This window comes from Arvicanthis niloticus, chromosome 19 (genome assembly GCF_011762505.2).
Source record: "Arvicanthis niloticus isolate mArvNil1 chromosome 19, mArvNil1.pat.X, whole genome shotgun sequence".
NCBI classification, from domain to species: Eukaryota; Metazoa; Chordata; class Mammalia; order Rodentia; family Muridae; genus Arvicanthis; species Arvicanthis niloticus.
The window spans coordinates 11,760,273-11,779,877 of NC_047676.1; the positions used below are offsets into that span (position 1 = coordinate 11,760,273).

Consider the following 19,605-nt stretch of genomic DNA (forward strand, 5'->3'; position numbering starts at 1 on the left):
CCAATGAGGACACCTTTCTTAAGTGACTGAGCAGATACAGGTCATTCCAGAATCATCTCACCTGTCTATCTTCCTCCCACTGGGGGTACAGAAGATACTGTGTTTATTGTGTGAGTCCTTTCCCTGGGGAAGTGTGCTCCTGTCAAGAGAGAGCGCCAAGGACAATCCAAAGTATGATCACACCAAAGTCTGCCTTGGCAAGCAGGCGAGTCTATTGTGCTATTTTAAGAGCATGGATGACCCAAAGGAAACAATGTCATTAAAAGTTTTCACCATGCCATGAGTGACAGCTTCCCCATAGCTCTTCAGTTGGGGGTCCCACTTTAGTCCGCCTTCTATAGTCTGTATGATCTAGCACCTTCTGAGACCACAAGGCTATTCACCGTTAGGGCAAAATTACATACTGTCTTTATTATGTCTGTAACATGTAACCTCGGAGGAGGTTCCATTATTAGGGCAGAAAACACTGTTAGCTTGGCCTGCTAAGGCGGAGGATCATCTCCCGTTCAAGGCAAGCCTGCAGGTACACAGTGAGTCCTACCATAATTTGGACTACATTGTCAAAAGTCCTTTTCAGAGAAGAAACATACCATTATACACTAGCTATGCAGATTGTCTTTTAAACTGTTGCTGAAGGCCTAGGCTCTGTCCTCAACAACAATAACACCACTAACAACAACAATACACATGCGCACACACGCGCACACACACTTACCACCTTCTCACCTAACGTGCAGATGCCTAAGACCATATACTAGGTCAAGCCTGGCATTCCATGTGCTTCTCTTGTGTTAACTTCCTGGCGCCTTGTTTTTAAGCATAAAAGGGACAATAGTGAAAGTCTACACATACTGCACCCCAGTGAGTAGGTACAGATTTAGAGCGCATGGCTTCTTTAGACTTTGGAAAGCTTTGTGATCTGCGGACTTGCAGTGAAGCCTAGACACCTCCAACAATGAAATGCACGGATATTCCCAGGCACACACTGAAGGGCTCTGCGAGGATTAGACTTTGTCACAAGTTCTTATACTAATCATCACGGAGAAATGTGAGTCCCCAAAGTCTGGCAGATTAATTAGATAGTAGGACCCTCTTATAGAAAACTGTATTACACACTGGCTATGGTTTTAAAGATGGCCAGAACCCTGTCCTCTGAGCAGGAGCATGTGTCAGGGGCTTGTCCCGAGCGCTTGCTAATTGGCCTTCCCACAGTTTGAGTATCTACTTTTCAGAACCACTTCTCCCCAGTAATCTGAAACGCTCAGATACTGGGGTGCTTCTTTCCTTCCTGCAGTACCAGCACCTACCTGTCAGCTGTGCCAACCCAGGAGAGGCAATAACAGAAGCTTAAGAAAATCACTGGGAGGCTGCCTCTCTACCCTACACAGTGGCTCCTCCACAAAGTAACCAAGAAAGACTCTTACTGCCTCTGCTAAATGGGAGTGGCTGCCCTTCCCTGGCTCCTGGGAAGACCAGAGGCTTACTGTATATACGCAGTATGCCAGGCTTGCTTCCACAGTAAGTGCTCAGATGGCAAGATGACTGTTAGTTCATGTAAGCTCACTTGCCATCATCATGGTCAGGCTTGTCATTATTCAGTGATTTCCTTTTCATTATGAAAGGGAGAGTCAAGTCAAACCATCAACAGTTTTCTGCACATCTAGCTGAAGCACCCAAGTGCTTCGAGGTCTTTTCAATGCCTTGACCTTGGAGTTGTCCACTAGAGGGCGCTGAGGACCAGGAAAGATGCTCACACCCTGCCTTCTGCATAGAGAGGAAGGTGGTATTAGCCTCCTAGACTTTTTTTGTTCTGCTTCTGAGCCATGTAGCTGAGGAAAAAGATTAACTTTTGACTTGTTCTTCAGCTTGAGGGGGGAGGGGGGGAAGACCTGTGCCCGCCCTGATTGTGGGGCTGGGGTATTTTCTGTGGCACAGACTTGACAACGGTTGGCTCCAACTGTGATCAGAGATGGTGGCTGGACTGGGGTGATAAAATCCCAGGACTTGCTAATTTTCTTATATTTAAATGAAGGGTTTGTGCACATGTCTTTAAGATGCTGGAACTTTCACAAATATATTAATCCACAATGTCCTTGTCAAGAAGGGAAATTTACCCAGACTTTCTAAAGAGGCAGTAGCCTTGTGAGAGGCTTGGGAACGTCAGCAGGATTCCATAACCATCTGCTCTTATCTTAATAAAGTGCTTGGTACCTGCACATCACTTCAGTTGCTTTTGTGTCTGTTAGAATCACACTGTCAGCAGTATTTTTACCTTTCTGTTGGAAAGAACCATTGCTAAAGGAAAAATGGCCGCCATCCCCCTGCATGAGCTACACACGATAGATAGCTTTTATTTCCAAGCTATACTTCCTGAAGTACTTTTCTTAGGGTTAAGAAAAAATTAAAATGTGGTGATTTGCCCCCTCTTAGCTATCTAGCAAATGTTAATCTCCAACACTGTGAAGCCGTACCTGCTTCAAGTCTCTAAGTTGAGAGTAACTGCTAAGCTTTTGACTTTGTGATGGCCTGGATTTTTTGTTCGTTCATTTGGTTGGTTGGTTTGGTTTTGGTTTTGGTTTTTTTTTTTTTTTTTTTTTTTTTTTTTTTTTTTTTTTTTTTTTAAGTTAAGGGATATAAAGAATATACTACAAACAGTTGTGGCTTTTTGTTTTGTTTTGTTTTGGTTTGGTTTGGTTTTGTTTCTTGAAAGTCTTCCCCTCACAGCCCCTTCAAGATCTCACAGGTGATAGCTTGGAGGTCAGATGTTAGCTTTGGACATTTAAATCCATTTCAAGTTTAAAGTGCTTTCTGTTTATTAAGACTTTATTATGAAGAACTTATAAATAAAAATATCACACACTGAAATGTGCCACACCCAAAGTCTACTCTTCTCAGTGAACCTCTGTCAGTCTAGACTTCTGCCCTGAAGCTTTGGGGTTTCCTGGTGGATTCCCCAGCTCTTTGTGGAGTTGGCCATGCTCACTGAGACAGTTGTTAAATAGTTTGAGGTTGAAACTTTGCTTTTCAGAGGGGAATGGTTACTAAGGTCCCCTCAGTAGACCCAGATCCAGGCAACAGGCAGAGTGCAGTCCACCTAAAGACTCCCCTGCTGCGTTGGTAACACCAGTGACAACACATGGTGTGTGAAGAGCAGTCATTCAGATGAAATGGAATATGTACAACCTGTGCCAGCCAAGAGCTTAAAGTAAGATGCCAACAGGCCAGAGGTCCAGGTGTGCTGCACATCTGCCTGTGGCTGCTGCAGTGGTTCATGTAGACACATTTAAATCCTCAACTGCGTGTGCTTATCACCGCTGACAGGGAGGGAAACTGAAGCTGAGAAAATAGGGAACTTCCTTCCAGCTCACAGTCAGATCATCTGTGTGCAGAGGGGCTGGCGTCTGTAGACGCAGAAACGTGGTGCCTTTCAGGACAGAGCCAGCAGGACGGGTAGATGAGTTAGACCATGCTGACAGCAGACAGGTAGATCCAGGGAAGAAGGATGATGGGCAGGTGACTGTCAGCACTGACATGGACAGGTAAGGATCCAAAATAAACCGGGCACAAAGTGAACCAGGCACGAGAATGGGAGGAGAAGAACCCACTGCCAGGCTTGCTTCTATTCCCTAACCCCACTTTTTTGCTCATGGCTGCTCACAATTCCAAAATGATTTCTATAGGGTCTTGGGAGTTTGTTACGGTTCACTGTCATCTCTATTTAATAGAACGGTGAAGAAAGGGTCTCAGGTGTGGAATGACGGAGAGCAGGTTTCTTTATTGTGCAGCCTGTCCAGCTGGCCACTCTAGAATTCAGCCACTGTGGGCCAACAGTTTACCCTGATTTATTTTGACATTAGTAGAGGTTCCTGCACCCTGTCTTACCTGGATATGCCCTATTTCTCTATCCATCCAGGATCACTTTGAGTTGTGTGCTTAGGCACCTGCTGTAGTCTGATAGATAAGTGTTGTGTTCCTCAAAGCCGAATGTGCACGGGCCATTGATAGCACAGTGATGGCAGTGTGCAGGACCTTGGGGAGTGTTAGGTCACAAGGAACTCACCCTCACCAATGAGAGTCATGCCTTTAGAAAAGGAACCTGGGAGAGTTTCAACCCCTAGGCCTTTTGAGGACGTGGAAGCCACAGCCTGTGAGGAATAGTCCCTCACGTGACAGTGGCACCGTAATCTTGGACTTACTAGTTTCTAGAGTTGTGAGCAGACATTTCTGTCACATATACCCAGCTCAAGGTATTTTCTTTTATTAACCTGACAGAATTAGGCAGTGCCACAGTCACAGACTAGCAAGTGTACATTATGTACATTTTTGTAATGTTTTAAAGAGATCACTTAATAGTTTTCCTGCCAGCCTCTAACACAGACAAACTGTGCATTTGGTGTAATGTAAATATTTTGTTAGATAATGCTAGTGTTGTGTGAGTTCAGAAGTTTAGGTAACAGTGAGCTATGCCACTAAGCTCCCGCCATGAGGACAGAGCCCCAGCTAGCATTCTGGTAAGTTCATGGGATGTCTGGCTGTTGTAATATCTCACAGTTTATAGTATATATTATCCTCCAAGTCCAGGCCAGAGGCATGTTAGTGTTGTGTTTTCTTAGGCTTTCTTCTGTGTTTGGTGTCTTCTACAAAAGAGATAAAAAAACAAACAAAAAAACCCACTTCACTGCATAGTTAGGCTTGACTCACCTGAGGTAGGAGGCTCTGAAGCATCAAAAATGTTGGCTGGTGCAGCATAGTGCCGTGTCTACCCTCTACACAAAATCCAGTCAGTGTGGCGGCTCTGCCAGGCTTCAGATAAGGTGAGATTTAATTTAGTCACCATTATATGCAGTGTTTATACTTAGAACAATTTGCTCTTTTAATATAAAAGTTGGTTACAGTCCCAGTGGAGAAGTAGATGTAAGATGTAATTGCAAAGTGAATTAAATCAGTATTCAGGCATTTCTTCCTAATGCATTTTGTCTTGCTTCATTCGTGTTTGCCACGGGATTCTGAGAAGGAGTGAACTTTCCTACATTGCTCTAACCAATGAGCAAGGTGGACACTGTGTTTATGGCCCATGTGGCTGTTTTCTTTGCAGGTGCTAGACTGGATAGAGAATCATGGAGAAGCATTTCTGAGCAAACACACAGGCGTGGGCAAATCCCTTCACCGGGCCAGAGCTTTGCAGAAACGTCACGAGGACTTCGAGGAAGTCGCACAGGTACAAGAGCCCTGAATACCTGGTGGCCAGGTTGGAGGTCTGTGAGGCAACTTAGCCTTCACTGGCTGTGCGAGGTTGTTTGGTGTGGTTAAATTAACTTCAGAATGAGGTGCTCCTCTTCTAGGGAGAAACTGACATAGTCTGTTATCTCCTGTAAAGTGTTGTGGTTTTGAAACAAGTTTGTCTTTGATGATTTTCTTTATTTGTTAGGCTAGTCTGTGGCTTTCACTTCACAGATGGAGAACAACAGCCCTTCTGAGGTTTCTGCAGTGACAGGCCTGGCATTTGGCTTGTCCATTTCTAGTTGTGTTAATTGTGCTTGGGAGGCTGGGACCAAGTGTAGAGGGTGCAGGATTGTACAGTTCCAGTGTCGGCTGTGACACTGACCACAGCTGGACTCTTGGATCTGAAAAGTTACACAGGTGCAGTTGTGGACCCTGGAAGGGAACAAGGAAAGCTGCTTTCAAAAGAAGTCATCTAAGCCAGAAGTGGTGGCGCATACCTCTAGGCAGGCAATCTCTGTGAGTTCCAGGTCAGCCTTATCTACATGAGTTCCAGAACAGGGCTAACAGAGAAACCCTGTCTCAAACAAAAACAAATACACACAGACACACAAAAGAGGCCATCTAAGTAGTACAAATACAGATTCAGACAGATTATGGTCACTGAAGATAGACTATCACAGGATCTTACAGATGAGAAGCAGGAAATGGCCCTGCGAGAAGGAGGATTAGACATTGGTTCTTCAGTCACAGATGCTGGAGTTTGAGGGGTGCAAGCATGAAGATGCTTGAGCCCTTAGATTCTGCACCCACCCAAATTGCTGTTCGGTAACAAGACAAGTGTGCACCAAGACTGGGAGTTTCCCACCCAAGTGCTCACCAGAAACCGAAAGCATTTGCTGAGTAGGGCTGCTATTAAGTGCCCTGTAACTGAAGCCCTGTGAGGACAGGCGTTGCTCTGTTCACCTTCCTGTAAGGAGCACCTATGGCTTTCCCTGCTCGGCAGCTGCCTGTCTGAATGAGTAAACAGGAGTGTATAGAGAAGGGTGCTGTCACGGTCAGTAAAGGGACCTGTAAATACACATGTAGGTTAAAGGACTTACTGTGTGAACAAAAGATACACACAGAAGGTATTCAAGAGTCAGGCAAAGCTGAAGAACCAGCCAGCTCCCTCAGACCAAAGGGCAGAAGTGTGTGCTGAAGAGGCCAATGAGGCCTGAGACAGCGAGAGGCCTTGTCCAGGCCTGTTGGAATTTGTGAATGGCCACAGATAGAAAACATCATTGCTCTGGGGTATGGTTTAGAAAATCAAGTATGGTGAAACTTTTAAAAAAAATTGAGAACAAAATTCATGCAGAAAAAAATTATAAAATATGATATAATATTTTATCCCAAAATACCAATAATTGCAATGAATGGAAGAATTGGTTATATTAAGAAACCGATTATCCAGTTGGTTATAGCTTATAAATTGATTAGTCCTGTGTTTATTTTAATCCTCATACCTAAAACACAAATACCAAGAATTTCAAAGAAGTATACAAAGTGTCAGAAAAAGATCTATTAACCAAGCCAGCTCAGTCAACAGGGAATCTCAAGGGAGGGGGTGAGGATTAAAAAAGAAAAAGACAATCAGACAACTCTATATAATATGACTCCAGCTAGTGCTGAAGTGGGTTTATTTCTTTTTTTCCAGTCTGCCTTTATATCATTCCAGGTACCTGCAAAGAATAGGGTCAGTTTTAGAGCAAAGACAAAGTAGTCAAGGAAGAACAAACAAGGCAATAAACAAAGTCCTCTGTCTATGGATTTATCAGGATGACCACGATACAAGGAATGCAATACATCCCTCAGATGTATTCTTCTCAAGCCCAATGTCAAATTCTTTTCTGAGCCTACTCTCTTGTCCTAGACCAATGTAAATATTATTGCCAAATTCCTGGAAGCCTCCCCAAGAGCTCTCCACACATCCACACTCTACCAGGAAAATAGTAACTAAGTGTCAGAGTGGCCCTGAGACAATAGACTGGAAGCGGGATGGAAGAAGGCTTCAGTTATTAAAGGAAGAGCTGTGTGGTGAGAGGACCAGTGTAGTCTCACGGCCTGCTACTGCAGGGACTTGGCTGAGCCAATGCTTTTCTCAAATAAAGGCTTGCAAATGCTGCTCAGAGAGCTGGATGCAACAGTGGAATTACAGGACAACAAATGGTCCCCAAGTTCCCTTCCACCAGAGAAACACTTTGAAAACCTCGCTTTTAAAGCAGGTTACCAGTACAGAAGTGGGTCTGGTCTCTGGGTCTGCAGCCCTGTATGTAATGTGGCTCAGAAGTTGCCACATGTCCACATTCCGTGGGGTCCCCTGCTTTCATTTCCTGGAAAAAGCGTTGCTACTTTATTAGAACAGAATATAGGAGATGTATTCTTATCTTGCCTTCATTTTTTTCGTATGATAAACTACTTCCAAAATTACTTTGGGCTGAGGATGAATTTGTGTTACATGAGCAGGAACCACTCAGATGTGAAAGAATCTCAGGGCACAATGGCAAACACCCATGATCTAGAAGGTCAGGCTGCTACCCAGAGTGCCTGTTTCCTCATTCTTAGATTGGGGTGCCCTTCACCTCTCTGAGCATTTTCTGTTATGCAGGAGAAGAGTATCTGTAATTCCTGTTATCTCCTCTGCAGCCCTGTGGTTCTCTCCATTGTCCACTAAAAAGATGTCACTTGTGGCTAACCTAACCCTGTAAACTGTGGGTCAGAGACAGTCATCAGAACTGCCAGCACAAATCTGCCTGAAGGGTTCCCAGGAAGCAAAGGTCACAGGAGTGTTTTCTGTGAACGGCTTTCTGTCCCCTGTTAGCAGAGAGGCCAGTGTTTGCTTGTTCCTTCTGCTGTCCTCCTGGGTCCCAGTACTTGCTCATTTCTTACTCCTTGTCCCAGGGACTTCAGGGGTGACCAACCCTCTTCCCCACAGTGAAAGTGTTACTGTAGAAATCAGACACATGCAAGGAAATATCAGGAATACTTTAGCTGATTCCTGCACCTACTTTCCCTTCCTCTGGCTTTCAAACAACCACAGCCCACACATTAGCTCTTCCAGGTGGAGGGGAGGGGACAAGGGGCAAGCAGCCACCTCAGACTCAGCCTCCTCAGAGGCGTGGCTTGTGGCAGAGTGACTTTGTGTAATAGAACCTGATACCTGAGCCAGGACAAAGCTAAAGAATTGAATATTGTAGCATAGAGGGGAAGGCTTTTGGAGGCTGGCCCCTGGTCAAGAGGCCAGGCTTGAGTGAACCCGGCCTTCCGGTGCAGGAGAGCTGCATATGTGCAGCCAGCTTGTCCTCTAGTAACTCAGACATTCTACCTCAGCATGTGGCAGCAGCTCGGTGTTTGTTTGTTTGTTTGTTTGTTTTAATTATTTTCTGTCTCCCAAATCTTACCTTGCCTGTCCACCTATGCTCCAGCCCATTCTGTAGGGCCTGGACCCTTGAGTGATGGCCTCTGTTGCCAGTATCCTTAGCAGCTACCTCCCAGTACTAGCCTTTACTCTTCTCTTTGAAAGTATCATTTGCTCCGTCGATGGTAGCTAGAGAACAGTGGTCTACTGCTTTTACTTTTCACCCTGGTCGCCTGCTTCCACACGTGGGTCATTTGATGCAAATCTCTGTATAGCAGGCATTAGCAGTCAGTAAGAGCATTGCTTGCTGCTAGGCTCATGCTCACACCTGTGTTATAACAAAGCTCCCAAGACTGAATCCTCCCAGGCTATTCCAAAGGGAGTTTGCTCTGCCTCAGAAACATGCCGTCATAGGCAGGGAGAGAAGCTTCCCCACAGGCCAGGGTACAAGGCAGGCACAGAGCCACAACCCAGAACCCATGAGCAGTCATGAGTGTTGGGCGACTCCTACCTGACTTCAGTACAATGTGTATGGCAGATCAGGTCTAGACAGGCTCTCTGTCGAGGAAGCAGACTTTGGATGTCAAGCTCTGCTCGTTAAAATCTGTCTTTTCCTCGTGAACAGAGTAGAGTAGCTTGTCTTACTTAGCACTAGGAGGATAATGAGGGTAGATGCTCTGTCTCAGCCCCGCATCTTTGCCTGCTCAGATGCAGTGGCCATTACGGATCCAGGTTTTAGACTTCGGTATTTTAGGAGCCAATGGGCTGTTGATACACCTTAAACTTTGAGATAGGAGCTCTTAGTAAGTAAAATATATTCCCAGAGGGAACACAGAGTTTCAGATGTAGACAGAAGCAAGTCCCTCTTCTTTGTTAAGATTGGTTTTCTTTTCCAGATTCCTCCATAGCATTAACTCCAAGTTGTTTTCTATTTAGAGCTCTTTTTTTATTATAGCATTTATTTATTGAATATGTGTGTGTTTTGTCTGCATCTGTGTCTGGGCACCACATGTACACCTGGTGCCCATGGAGGCCAAAAGAGGGTATTAGACCCCTGGGCATGGGGTTATAGGTGGTGGGTATCAAACTCTAGTCCACTGTGACTGACTGCCAAACCATCGCTCCAGCCCCCTAGAGATCTTAAAGTAACAAATTGCTTAATAAAACATTTCTTGCCCTGAACGTAGTGAGTTGTGGCTTGATGGAGTAGCATAGGCAGTTAAAGCAGGAAGCAGTGAAAGCCTATGGCTCAGTTCTCTGAAAATGGGCTAAATATAGATCTGTTCTGTAGAGCAATCCCAGTGTTCTAGGAAGGAGGAACCCCGAAAAACTTCCATGTTGACGTGGTGGAAGTGAGCCGTAGCTGGCTTTTTCAGACGCCCACCCTGCAGTCGGTGCCCAGGGCTTAAGTGTCTGTTTCAGATGCTGCCATGACCTCCTCAGGAAGCACTGGCTCAATCTCACAGGGCCAGGAGCTTCCTCGTGACGACTGTGAGAAGGTCTGTTGTCTGTGTGGTGATCGTGAGTAGTCTTTGCTGTTGGGTGAGCCACTGTACTACTCTTGTACTACCGTAAATTTCAAATGCATTCCATCTGAAGATTTCCAAAGGTGACTGGTGGAAAAGAAGGCAGGCCTTGAGAGCGATCTTTTACTTAGCGTTTGCTGAGTCGATGTTCTTAAATTTAATAATCTATGATCACAACAGGCATGTAAAGCCCAGAGAAACCTAGTGTATGACAGCTGACTCACAAGAGCAGCAGGTCCTGACAGACATTGGTGACTCTGGCCTAGGTCGCTCCATAGGCGCTGCTCTGTGATGCTTGCACCACTCTGAACTTCAGCTTCCAGTGTTGTACCCTGCCCGAGGCATCTTCCTCAAGGCTTTGTGTGTGCCATGTCATCACCTTGTCTGAGGGTTGTCCTGTAACAAAGCTCTCCACACATTTTCAGGAGACTAGTAGGTGTCCCCGCTGTGCTCAGTCTTTTGCTAGGAGGATGCTGCGTCCACATGGACAGACAAGTGTATCCATATTTGTGTTGTGACTTGAACTTCTCCACATACATAATAAGCTTCTGTTTGTTTTTTAAATAAATTTAGCTTTAATATAAAGATGTATTGTGTTTTAGTCTTTTGAAATTGACAATGGAGAATTCAGGGCAGGTTCTTTTTAATGAAGTATTTCCCTCAGGGCTGAAGTTGGTGCACCACCTGACCACTGTTAGTCAGGTCCTCAGACCGCAGAGAAGAAAAGAAAAGAAAGGGCAGGTCCTGGAGGCTGCTTTCCCCGTTACATTTCCTGAAACTTAAGGAGATGACTGTTTCTTTGTGATTGTGTAACCATCAGCCCTCAGATAGTTGCTAAGTCTTTCTGAGTCCCTTCCCCCTAACCGTAAAATAGTATTAATATTTTCTTTTACCAGGTTGCTGTAAGAATACATTAAGGAGGGAGGGAAGGAGGAACGGAGGGAATCGGTGACAGGTCTTCAGAATTCCATTCCTTGGTCTAGAACATGTAGAGGGTTGGAAATATGCGGTTGACTATAACAGTCCTTTGACAGTAGCTAGGCATGTCAGGACCTGGCATAGATGCTGCTGCCAGTGTTTATCCTGTGCTGACTTTAGTCTATTGAACGCCCTGCTAACAGATGTTAACAGTAGTTGGTACCCTAGTTGGGGTCACTATTGCTGAGATGAGACACCATGACCAAAGCAGTTTGGGGAGGAAAGGGTTATTTGGCTTACACTTTCACAGCACCATTAACACTGAAGGACGTTGGGACAGGAACTCAAGCAGGGCTGGAACCTGGAGGCAGGAGCATGTTCTGTAAAGGCCTTGGAGGAGTGCTTACTGGCTTGCTCAGCCTCTTTCTTAGTGAACCCAGGACAGACAACCCTGGAATAGCACTACCCAAAAATGGACTGGGTGGGCGGGCCCTCCCCCATCAATCACTAATTAAGAAAATACCCTACAGCCAGATCTTATGGAGGCATTTTTTTTAATTGGGGTTCCCCCCTTTCTGAGAGCTCTAGCTTGTGTCAAGTTAACATAAAACTAGCCAGTATAGTTGGTATTTTGTCTTACCTTCCATATAGAATTTTCCAGGGCCTCTGTTAAGGATTTTCGATTGCTTATGCCATGATTACGGCTGACTTTCTCCCTCTGTGGCATGTGTCTGCATTGAGGGGCAGTGGTGAGCTTGCCTCATATCTGTTGTGTTTTTCTTTCCTAGATGAAAAGTGATCCTTGGGGCTTTTGTGCCTTTTATATGGCAGTTGATGTTACCCACAGCATCTAGTTTGGTCAGTACTGGCCCCTCCTTCCTTTTCTCCAGTTTTGTAGTATTAAAATACCTTGGAGATTTTTTTTTTGTATCCATGTTTTCTTTGCTCATTGTCTTTAAACGAAACAAATGGAATAGGCATATTTAGGACTTTCAGTACTCACTTTCTATTATCTAGAAATTTGCATTTCCATTTATTGTAAATACGGTGTCAGCCATCTTTGGAGAGAGTCGGGACCTAGTGGCTAAGAGCAGGAGGAGGACCGCTCATCTTCCTCTGCGTGTCAGCTGCTCACGTCCCAGATCCTGCTGGTTACACAACATAAGATGCTTCTCAAGAAAGAGGAAATGCTTTGCTCTCCATGGCCCACCCCTGCTGTTATGTCCTTTATTCTCCCTGATGGGGATAAAAGGAATGCCCCCAAAGAGCGGGGTCCCTCAAGCTGAAGAAAGAAGGCCAGTCCCTTCAATCCCCCTGACACCTACCAGCTTTAGATTGCCAGGTCTCTGGTCCTTGAACAGCTGCCACTCTGTTGACTAGGTTTGGCAAACCTCAGTTTGCCACGGGGAGGTGGAAGTGAATTGGTGTCCCTGTCACAGGTCTTCTCTAGGGTTTAGAGAGTTTGTGATGTGGATAGTTTGATAGTGAGCATGCAAAACCAGTGACAGAGCAGTCCGTTCCAGGACTCAGGAAGGCTCTTTTGCAAGGAAGGCCTAGCTGGGGTTTCAGGTGCCAGTGCTGGTGTCCCTGTCTCCATCCCCCAATCCTTTACCGCTCCCGTCCCCAGCCCTCACACCACATGTGGTTCTGTACTAGAGAAAGCCCTTTCATCCTCTGTACAAACATCATTTTCTTATATAAGGAGATAGGGAATGAATGGCTGTGGTTTAGTGTCATTCACAACACACTTGCTCCTTTAGCAGCCATATTTTTCCCAGTGTTCCTTACTGCTGACGACATCATAGAGAGGCTCTTGGCAATCCAGTAGTGTTTTCCTATTGGGAGACACTGTCAACTGAAGATTCACTTATCAAACAAGAGAACTAAGTTACTTCAGAGCTAAGGTGACAGTCAGTGAGGAAGCAGGATTCCTTACTTCAGAAACATGTTTGCTCACAGGGTTCTGTTTTCCACAGGGTACCCTGAGTTGGTAAGTGCACTCAGTCCCCAGCCTCCCTGTTCCTGAAACAGGTGATTGTGACTAAGTGTGACTAGCTCCCAAGTTGGAGGCTGCCCTTTCTCCAGATGTGTTGGATGTTGTTTGTCAATCAAAGGACAATTCGTTGGGAGTTTGGCTCTCCTACTGACAAGTTTAGGAGAAGGGGTTGCACCTGCAGCTAGCTTCCATGGAGGTTCCTCTAGTGAGACACACTTTTGACAGAATTTTGGACCCCTGTCTCTGTCTGGCTTCCTGCTTTAAGATGTGATTTCCTCCCTTTATGTCACTAGTGGCAAACAAGGGACCACCTAATCTTCAACATTTGATCTACAGAACTGTGGGCTAAACCACTTCATGTATAAAGCTAGTCCCTCTCTGCTGCTTTGTCACAGTAATAAAAAAATAGGTTCAGAAAATGAATAGTACATTGGGATCTTGTTTGACCCAGAGGTTGAAAGGGTTTGGAAGAGTAAGCTAGAAAAATCCAAGGACCCTGTAAGTGATTCTGTTCAGAGAACTAGTCCCAGGTAGAAGGTGATTTTTCACACACATAGAATCCAGGAGTTACAGGGTTCTGGCAGCTTCAGCCAGTACTTCAGAGGAAGGCTCAGAGTCCGAACACAAGTTTTCACAGTGTCAGAGGCCCTCTAGGGATTTCCCAGTGGAGCCTGAGAGGAATGGAGCTGTCTATCGAACATGCATCAGATGGCTGGACCATGCCCTGCACCCGAGATACTTGCTGATGTCAAGGGTCAGCCCTAGACAGCAGTTACATGGGTAATGACAAGCAGTCGGACTCATGGCTGAGGAGCCTGGCTTCTCATTATGGTCTGCACAAAGGGCTAGAGCTGGTTCTTGGATTTAGTGTTCATCCTGCTGGACCTTTACATTTGTCAGTCTTCTTTTGAGATAGGACGGTTGGGATAGGACTGTCTCCCATCAAAGGAAACTGACTTCCTTTGGTTTTCACATGGTTATAAGGAGTTCACCTTCTAAAGAGCCTCTAGGGCATCAACTGGTCTAGTTTTGCTTCGTGAGATGCACTGGAACCTTGGGTACCAGAAGCTAAGTGCTGTGGTTTGGTGTAGTGTGCCCTCCCCAGAGGTCTGTGTGTTGAAATAATCCCCACTGTGATGCAGTAGGAGAGGAAATGAGTCAGGCTGGTGTCCACAGGTGGGGCTTAGGGTTAGGGCAGATGCCCCTAAGGGCGTCTAGGATTCATGGCTGAATTCTAGTGGCTTTATAAAGAGAAGAAGGGCTAGGAGAAACATGTGCAGGCTTGTCTCTTTCTTATAATGTCCCAAACCGTGTTGGGACTGCCACCAAGGCCATCAGATGAAGCCCTTAGGTCCTGGGCTTCAGAACCATGGGCTGCATGCAGTAGTCCTTGTGTATCTTACCCAGTCTGTGAGAATGTGACGTGGGCACCAGAGAAGAAACTGATACAGAAGTCCTCTAGTCCCCTCTGTCTAAGTGGAGTCTCACTTCCCTATTCCAAGCCCCATCGCTCTCTGAGCCTTCCTCACCCCACCCCCCAGGGACACCCTTCCATACTTTGGGCCACCATATACCCTGTTCAGGAGACACCTGCTCTATTCAGCTCTAGAAGTTTAAGGAAGAGGAAGAATGAGCCAACTGATGTCTCAGCAGAGCCGCGGTTCTCTCCTCCCTTAGGACAAGCTGCTCTGACCACACTGAGAGCCTCCAGCTCCTCTTGGCTGCTCCTCTCGATAGTAGTGCCCCTTCTGAGCCGTTCCCAATGCTTATCTGCTCATGTGAGAAGCATAGCCACAGCCATAGCCACAAGCTTATCAAGAATTGAAGCAGAATAGTCTTCAGAGAACAGTACCCACGTATTTCCACATCACAGCGGCTAATTTAAACACTGACTACGTTATAGCACTGAGTCTCTTTTCCTTCTAAAACTGTGTACTGTGAAGCAGAGTGGGAAAGCTCAGGTAATCTGCCATAAAATGAGAGGAAAAAGCGAAGGAGACCTTTGTGGCCCTGGGGCATTTACTGACTCCACCTTAGCAAAAATCGAACAGTGTTTTGAGTCATGAGCGGTTCGTTCTGGCCAGTGCTTAATAATTTGCTTGGTGTGAGGAAAGAGAATTGATGGGGATGTGTGCGCCTCCTGAAATCGTTGCTCATTACCTCATGTTGTCTTCCCAACTTAGTAAACGATCAGAAATGCTGCGAGTAGGTTCTTAGTTGCCGTGTATTATGGCTCCCACGCTCAGTGCTCACATTCTGTTTCTCTGGGTATTCTCTTGTGCAGAACACATACACAAATGCAGATAAATTGCTAGAAGCAGCAGAGCAGCTGGCTCAGACTGGGGAATGTGACCCCGAAGAGATTTATCAGGCTGCCCATCAGCTTGAAGACCGGATACAAGATTTTGTTCGGCGAGTTGAACAACGGAAGATCCTGCTGGACATGTCTGTGTCATTTCACACGCACGTAAAAGAGGTAAGGCATTATATAATGACAAAATGTTATCTGGATGACAGGGTCTTTGGATTTGTTGGAAAGAATCTTGGCCAAAAGGTGGCAGGTTAGGACGTGGAAACCATTACTACCAAATGCATCAGGCCTAGAAGCTTTCTTCTTGTCTTCTGCTTCTGCAGCTGGCTGTTCTTGTCATATGAGTGCATGTTTGCCTTTGTTGGGGTCACCCTTAGACGGGGATCAGGGGAGACCTGTGGGTCAAGAGATGAGCAGGAGAAACAAGAAGTGGAACAAGATTTTTTTCAGCCTTAGAGAGGAATAGTACTCCATTATCAAATCTGCTTGTTGTGGGCTGCACTGCTGGGTGCTGTCTGTGTGTTCCCTGGCCATGGGGTGAAAGAAACATGGTGGCCTTCTGGTCTTAGCAGACTGCTTTCACCTACACTTCAAAGTTCTATTGCATTGTATCGAGTTTAAATATACCATAGGTAACATGGTACAGGTGCTAATGTTCTATGTGTGCCCGTGGTAACATACGTACCTCAAGAGATAAATGTAATCGGGAATGTGAAAAATAGGTAGATTTCAAGTATACCAAATATGACACACACACTGTACACACATATATATATATAGTATAGATCATATGCATACATAGTTATATGATATCTACTTAATACATATCATAAAAGTACATTAGAGAAATTACTATGTTACCTTTTATTTTTGTTTTTGGAAATAGAGTTTTGCTGTGCAACCTATAGTAGCCCCGAATTTCCTATGTAACGCAGGCTGGTCATACACATGCAGTGATTCTGCCTTCATCTTTTGAGTGTTTGGATTATATGATGGCATTATTGTGCCTGGTTTATTTTGTTTCAAGTAGGGTTTTTTAATAATAAAATCAAGTTTAATTCTAGGTGACTAAGGAAAAAAATGCTCCACAAAGTACCTTCACAAATTGCTGTGACACACTGTGACATGGGAGTTTATAAAGAGTTGGTTTAATTGGGACTGAAGTACACAGACGTTCATGGCAGTAGAAGGAGGAGGATCTGACAAGATAAAATCTCGGGGAGGAATCGGGCAGAGGCAAATCTGGCTTGCTTTGTGTAAAAAGACATTCAGAGACTAGTATCCATAGGTTGATTTAAGGAAAGCACCTTCAGTATGGTTCTGGGACCTTGGGCAGTTTGTTCACAGCGTGATTGTCTGCAAGTTAGATGTTTTAACTCTAGGACAGTGATGTTCCTTTCCTTTGAAACCCTGTGCATCTGTGAAATGGGTAGAAGGAACAGTCAGCAAACCACAGAGACCCTGGAGTTTGTGCCTCTTTTGGTGTGGCCTGGTGATGGTTGGCACTCAGATCTTCTGCAGAAGGGCCAGGACTTCATGGTTCTGAAATAAACATCAGAAGAGAAAACCCAACACAGGTAGCATCCTTCTACATTCTCAGTTATGCCCAAGACGAAGACAGACTTGGAAATACTTACAGTTTATCTTCCCCAGAAAACATGTTCAATGGATATTCATCCAGGTAGTTTTAGCTTGGCCGTGTGATGACAGGACGGAGTTCCTTGCTCATCTGGCATTGAGCAGGAGCCACCTCTGCTTCCCAGATCTGCCTGTTCCACAACCCGGCCTTGTCACAGTAAATCAAACTTATTTTCCTGAACTCCCAGCCTGATGAGATTGTGTCCTGCTCCAGACCCATCAGTTTCACAGAAGGCAACTATTTTATGCCTTCATGCTGGATCCAGCAGCCCCAGTTTCCCCCTTAGAGGCAGATTTAAGGCATCCCAGGTCACTTCCTCCCAATGTCATCATGAGGTGCCCCGCCCCTTTCAGAAGAATGCTGAAGGCTCATGCTTTCCTGCCGATCTTTCTCTCAGCCCTCCTTTTCTTTTCCTCAGTGTTTTGAAGTAGTTAGCAGGATGTTTATTGTCCTAACATGAATGTGGGTTTTGTTTGGGAGGTTTCTGAGCCTTCTTCATCCTTTCCCATCAGCCTTGCTACCTCTCCTACCATGTGTGACATTTATACACATCAGTCCTGATGGTGATTCTGACTTCTTTTCCTACTGAATGGACTTTTCCATGCTTGGTCAGTGGCTCACTTTTCTACCAGCCATTGTGAAATGTGCCCCGAGCCTGCTGTGGTGTGTGAGGATCGAAGCAATGTCACAATAACAACCGAGGCTGCTCCAGCACACTTCAGACGTTGGTGTTGCTTGATAGTTCAAGGTCTGGTTCCTTTGTGTTCCCACTACTTAGCCTATCCCAGACTTAGATACTTAATCCAAAGTTGTGAAGTAATATCAGTCTGCCACCTGATCCTAGTTTTAGTGCCTTGAATGGTATTTTTATTTCTGGATCCAGTGAAAATATCATCAATTACAGCCATTTCTACTCATCCAACATCATTCTCCAGACTGGTTCCTGGCTTAATTACTAACTGCTTTGACATTCATGGGTCATTTGAGGCAACTGGGTGGCAACTGGGTGGGTTGCTGCCAGTTTGTTTCTGGGGCTGATTCAGTGACCCAGCACTGGCTTCTGTTCTCAGAGTCCCTGGTCCCCCATGAAACAGGCCGCTGCCCTCCTGCCTGGGTCGAGCAGAGAGATCTGACTGTGTTTCTGCAAACTTGACTGTGAGCTGGACACAGTTTTGTTGTTGAGCAATGCCTGAAAAAAAGAGAACCTTTCATTTTATTCAGAGGGCTGACTAAAGGCCCAGCAGCCACCTGGAGATGCCCTTGTCTCAGAGTCAGTCTGACCTCATTTCCATGCCTAGCAAGTGAACAGGTCAGCTTCTCTTTTGACTGTTGCTGGAGCCAGGCCTCAGCTCTCCCCGGGGAGCAGCAGGGAGAGGAGCCCAAGCGTGCTGAGGGAAAAGGAATGTCCCAGGCTTTTTCCTGTGCAGAGCAGCCCCCCCCCCCAGGCTGCCACCCTCAGCCCTGACCAAGCCCACCTGGGAGCTTAGTGCTTGTTCGTGCCACCATTGGGAAGGCCTCAGGTCCCTCCTCTCTTTGGGTAGCTGTGTATCTGTCCATTTCCTATCAGTGAACAGGGCTTGCTCTGCTCTCTGTGGGAACATTCTGTAGGCCACACCCTATCAAATGACAGCTGTTTGTCTATCCAGGCTCACCACATGTACATACCTGTGTGTGTACACACACAGGCTTCATCATATGTACAGATTTGTGTAACCACCAAAGTATCCACACTGAAGTCACACAGTCATTCTGTCATCAGAATCGTCTGTCGTTCTCGTGCTGGGACATAAGCAGGAGGCCTGAATACCTCACGCTTTCCAGTTCTGCTCTAGTCCTTTTTTAGAACTACCTCCAGCCTCAACAGTAACCAACATCACACACCTCTATTATTTTTGGTGTTTCAGAAATGCTATATAAATGGGATCATAGATATTTAGTAGCTGTGTCTCTATCCTAATTAATCCTAGAGCGTCATTCACTTCCTTACACATATCAACACTTCTTTCCCATTTATTGCTGGCTAGCATTTTACTGCATGAAATGCTACACTTATACCCTTTCACCCATTAAGGACCATTTGTGTTGTTTCCAGTTGGGGCCTGTTAAAACAGAGAAGCCATGAGCAGTCATGTGCAGGTTTTACCAATAATGAGAGCTTTCACTTCTCCATGATAAACAAGGATCCTTTGGTCAGTGCAGTACAGACGGGAAGAATCCACACAGGATTTTCCTAGAACAAACCTGATACATTATACTTCATCAGACATACATGTCCAGCATCCAGATTCCTAGCCCAGAAGTGAGCTTGGTGGTGGGAAGGTAAAGTTCTCCCAGGTGTTGTTCTACCAGAGGAATCTGACTTGATGTTGTGGTCAGTAGTCAACAGTTTCTGTTTAAGAGACAGAATCTCTTGCCACATTAAATTGTCTATCTGGCCTCTGGAGAACTCGGTTTCATTACTTACCCGATGGAAGAAGGAGCAACCAACTAAATAATGTAACCCAAGGAAAGCGAGCACCTTTGTACACAGCACTCAGGCTGACTTTGAGCATCAGTTGTCAAGACCCGTGTCACTCGTATCTCGTTTGGCATCCTCGT

At 45.5% G+C, this 19,605-nt stretch overlaps 1 protein-coding gene across 3 annotated transcripts in view; it reads left to right on the forward strand.

The window, feature by feature from the left end:
• The window catches only part of Trio (trio Rho guanine nucleotide exchange factor), a 289,368-nt gene that overhangs the window by 139,465 nt on the left and 130,298 nt on the right, over positions 1-19,605 (forward strand). For all 3 annotated transcript variants that reach the window (XM_034523627.2, XM_076916395.1, XM_076916394.1), the window contains exons 10-11: positions 5,096-5,218; positions 15,342-15,533. In XM_034523627.2, the coding sequence (XP_034379518.2) occupies positions 5,096-5,218; positions 15,342-15,533 (315 nt within the window). The remainder of the gene's footprint in view (positions 1-5,095; positions 5,219-15,341; positions 15,534-19,605) is intronic.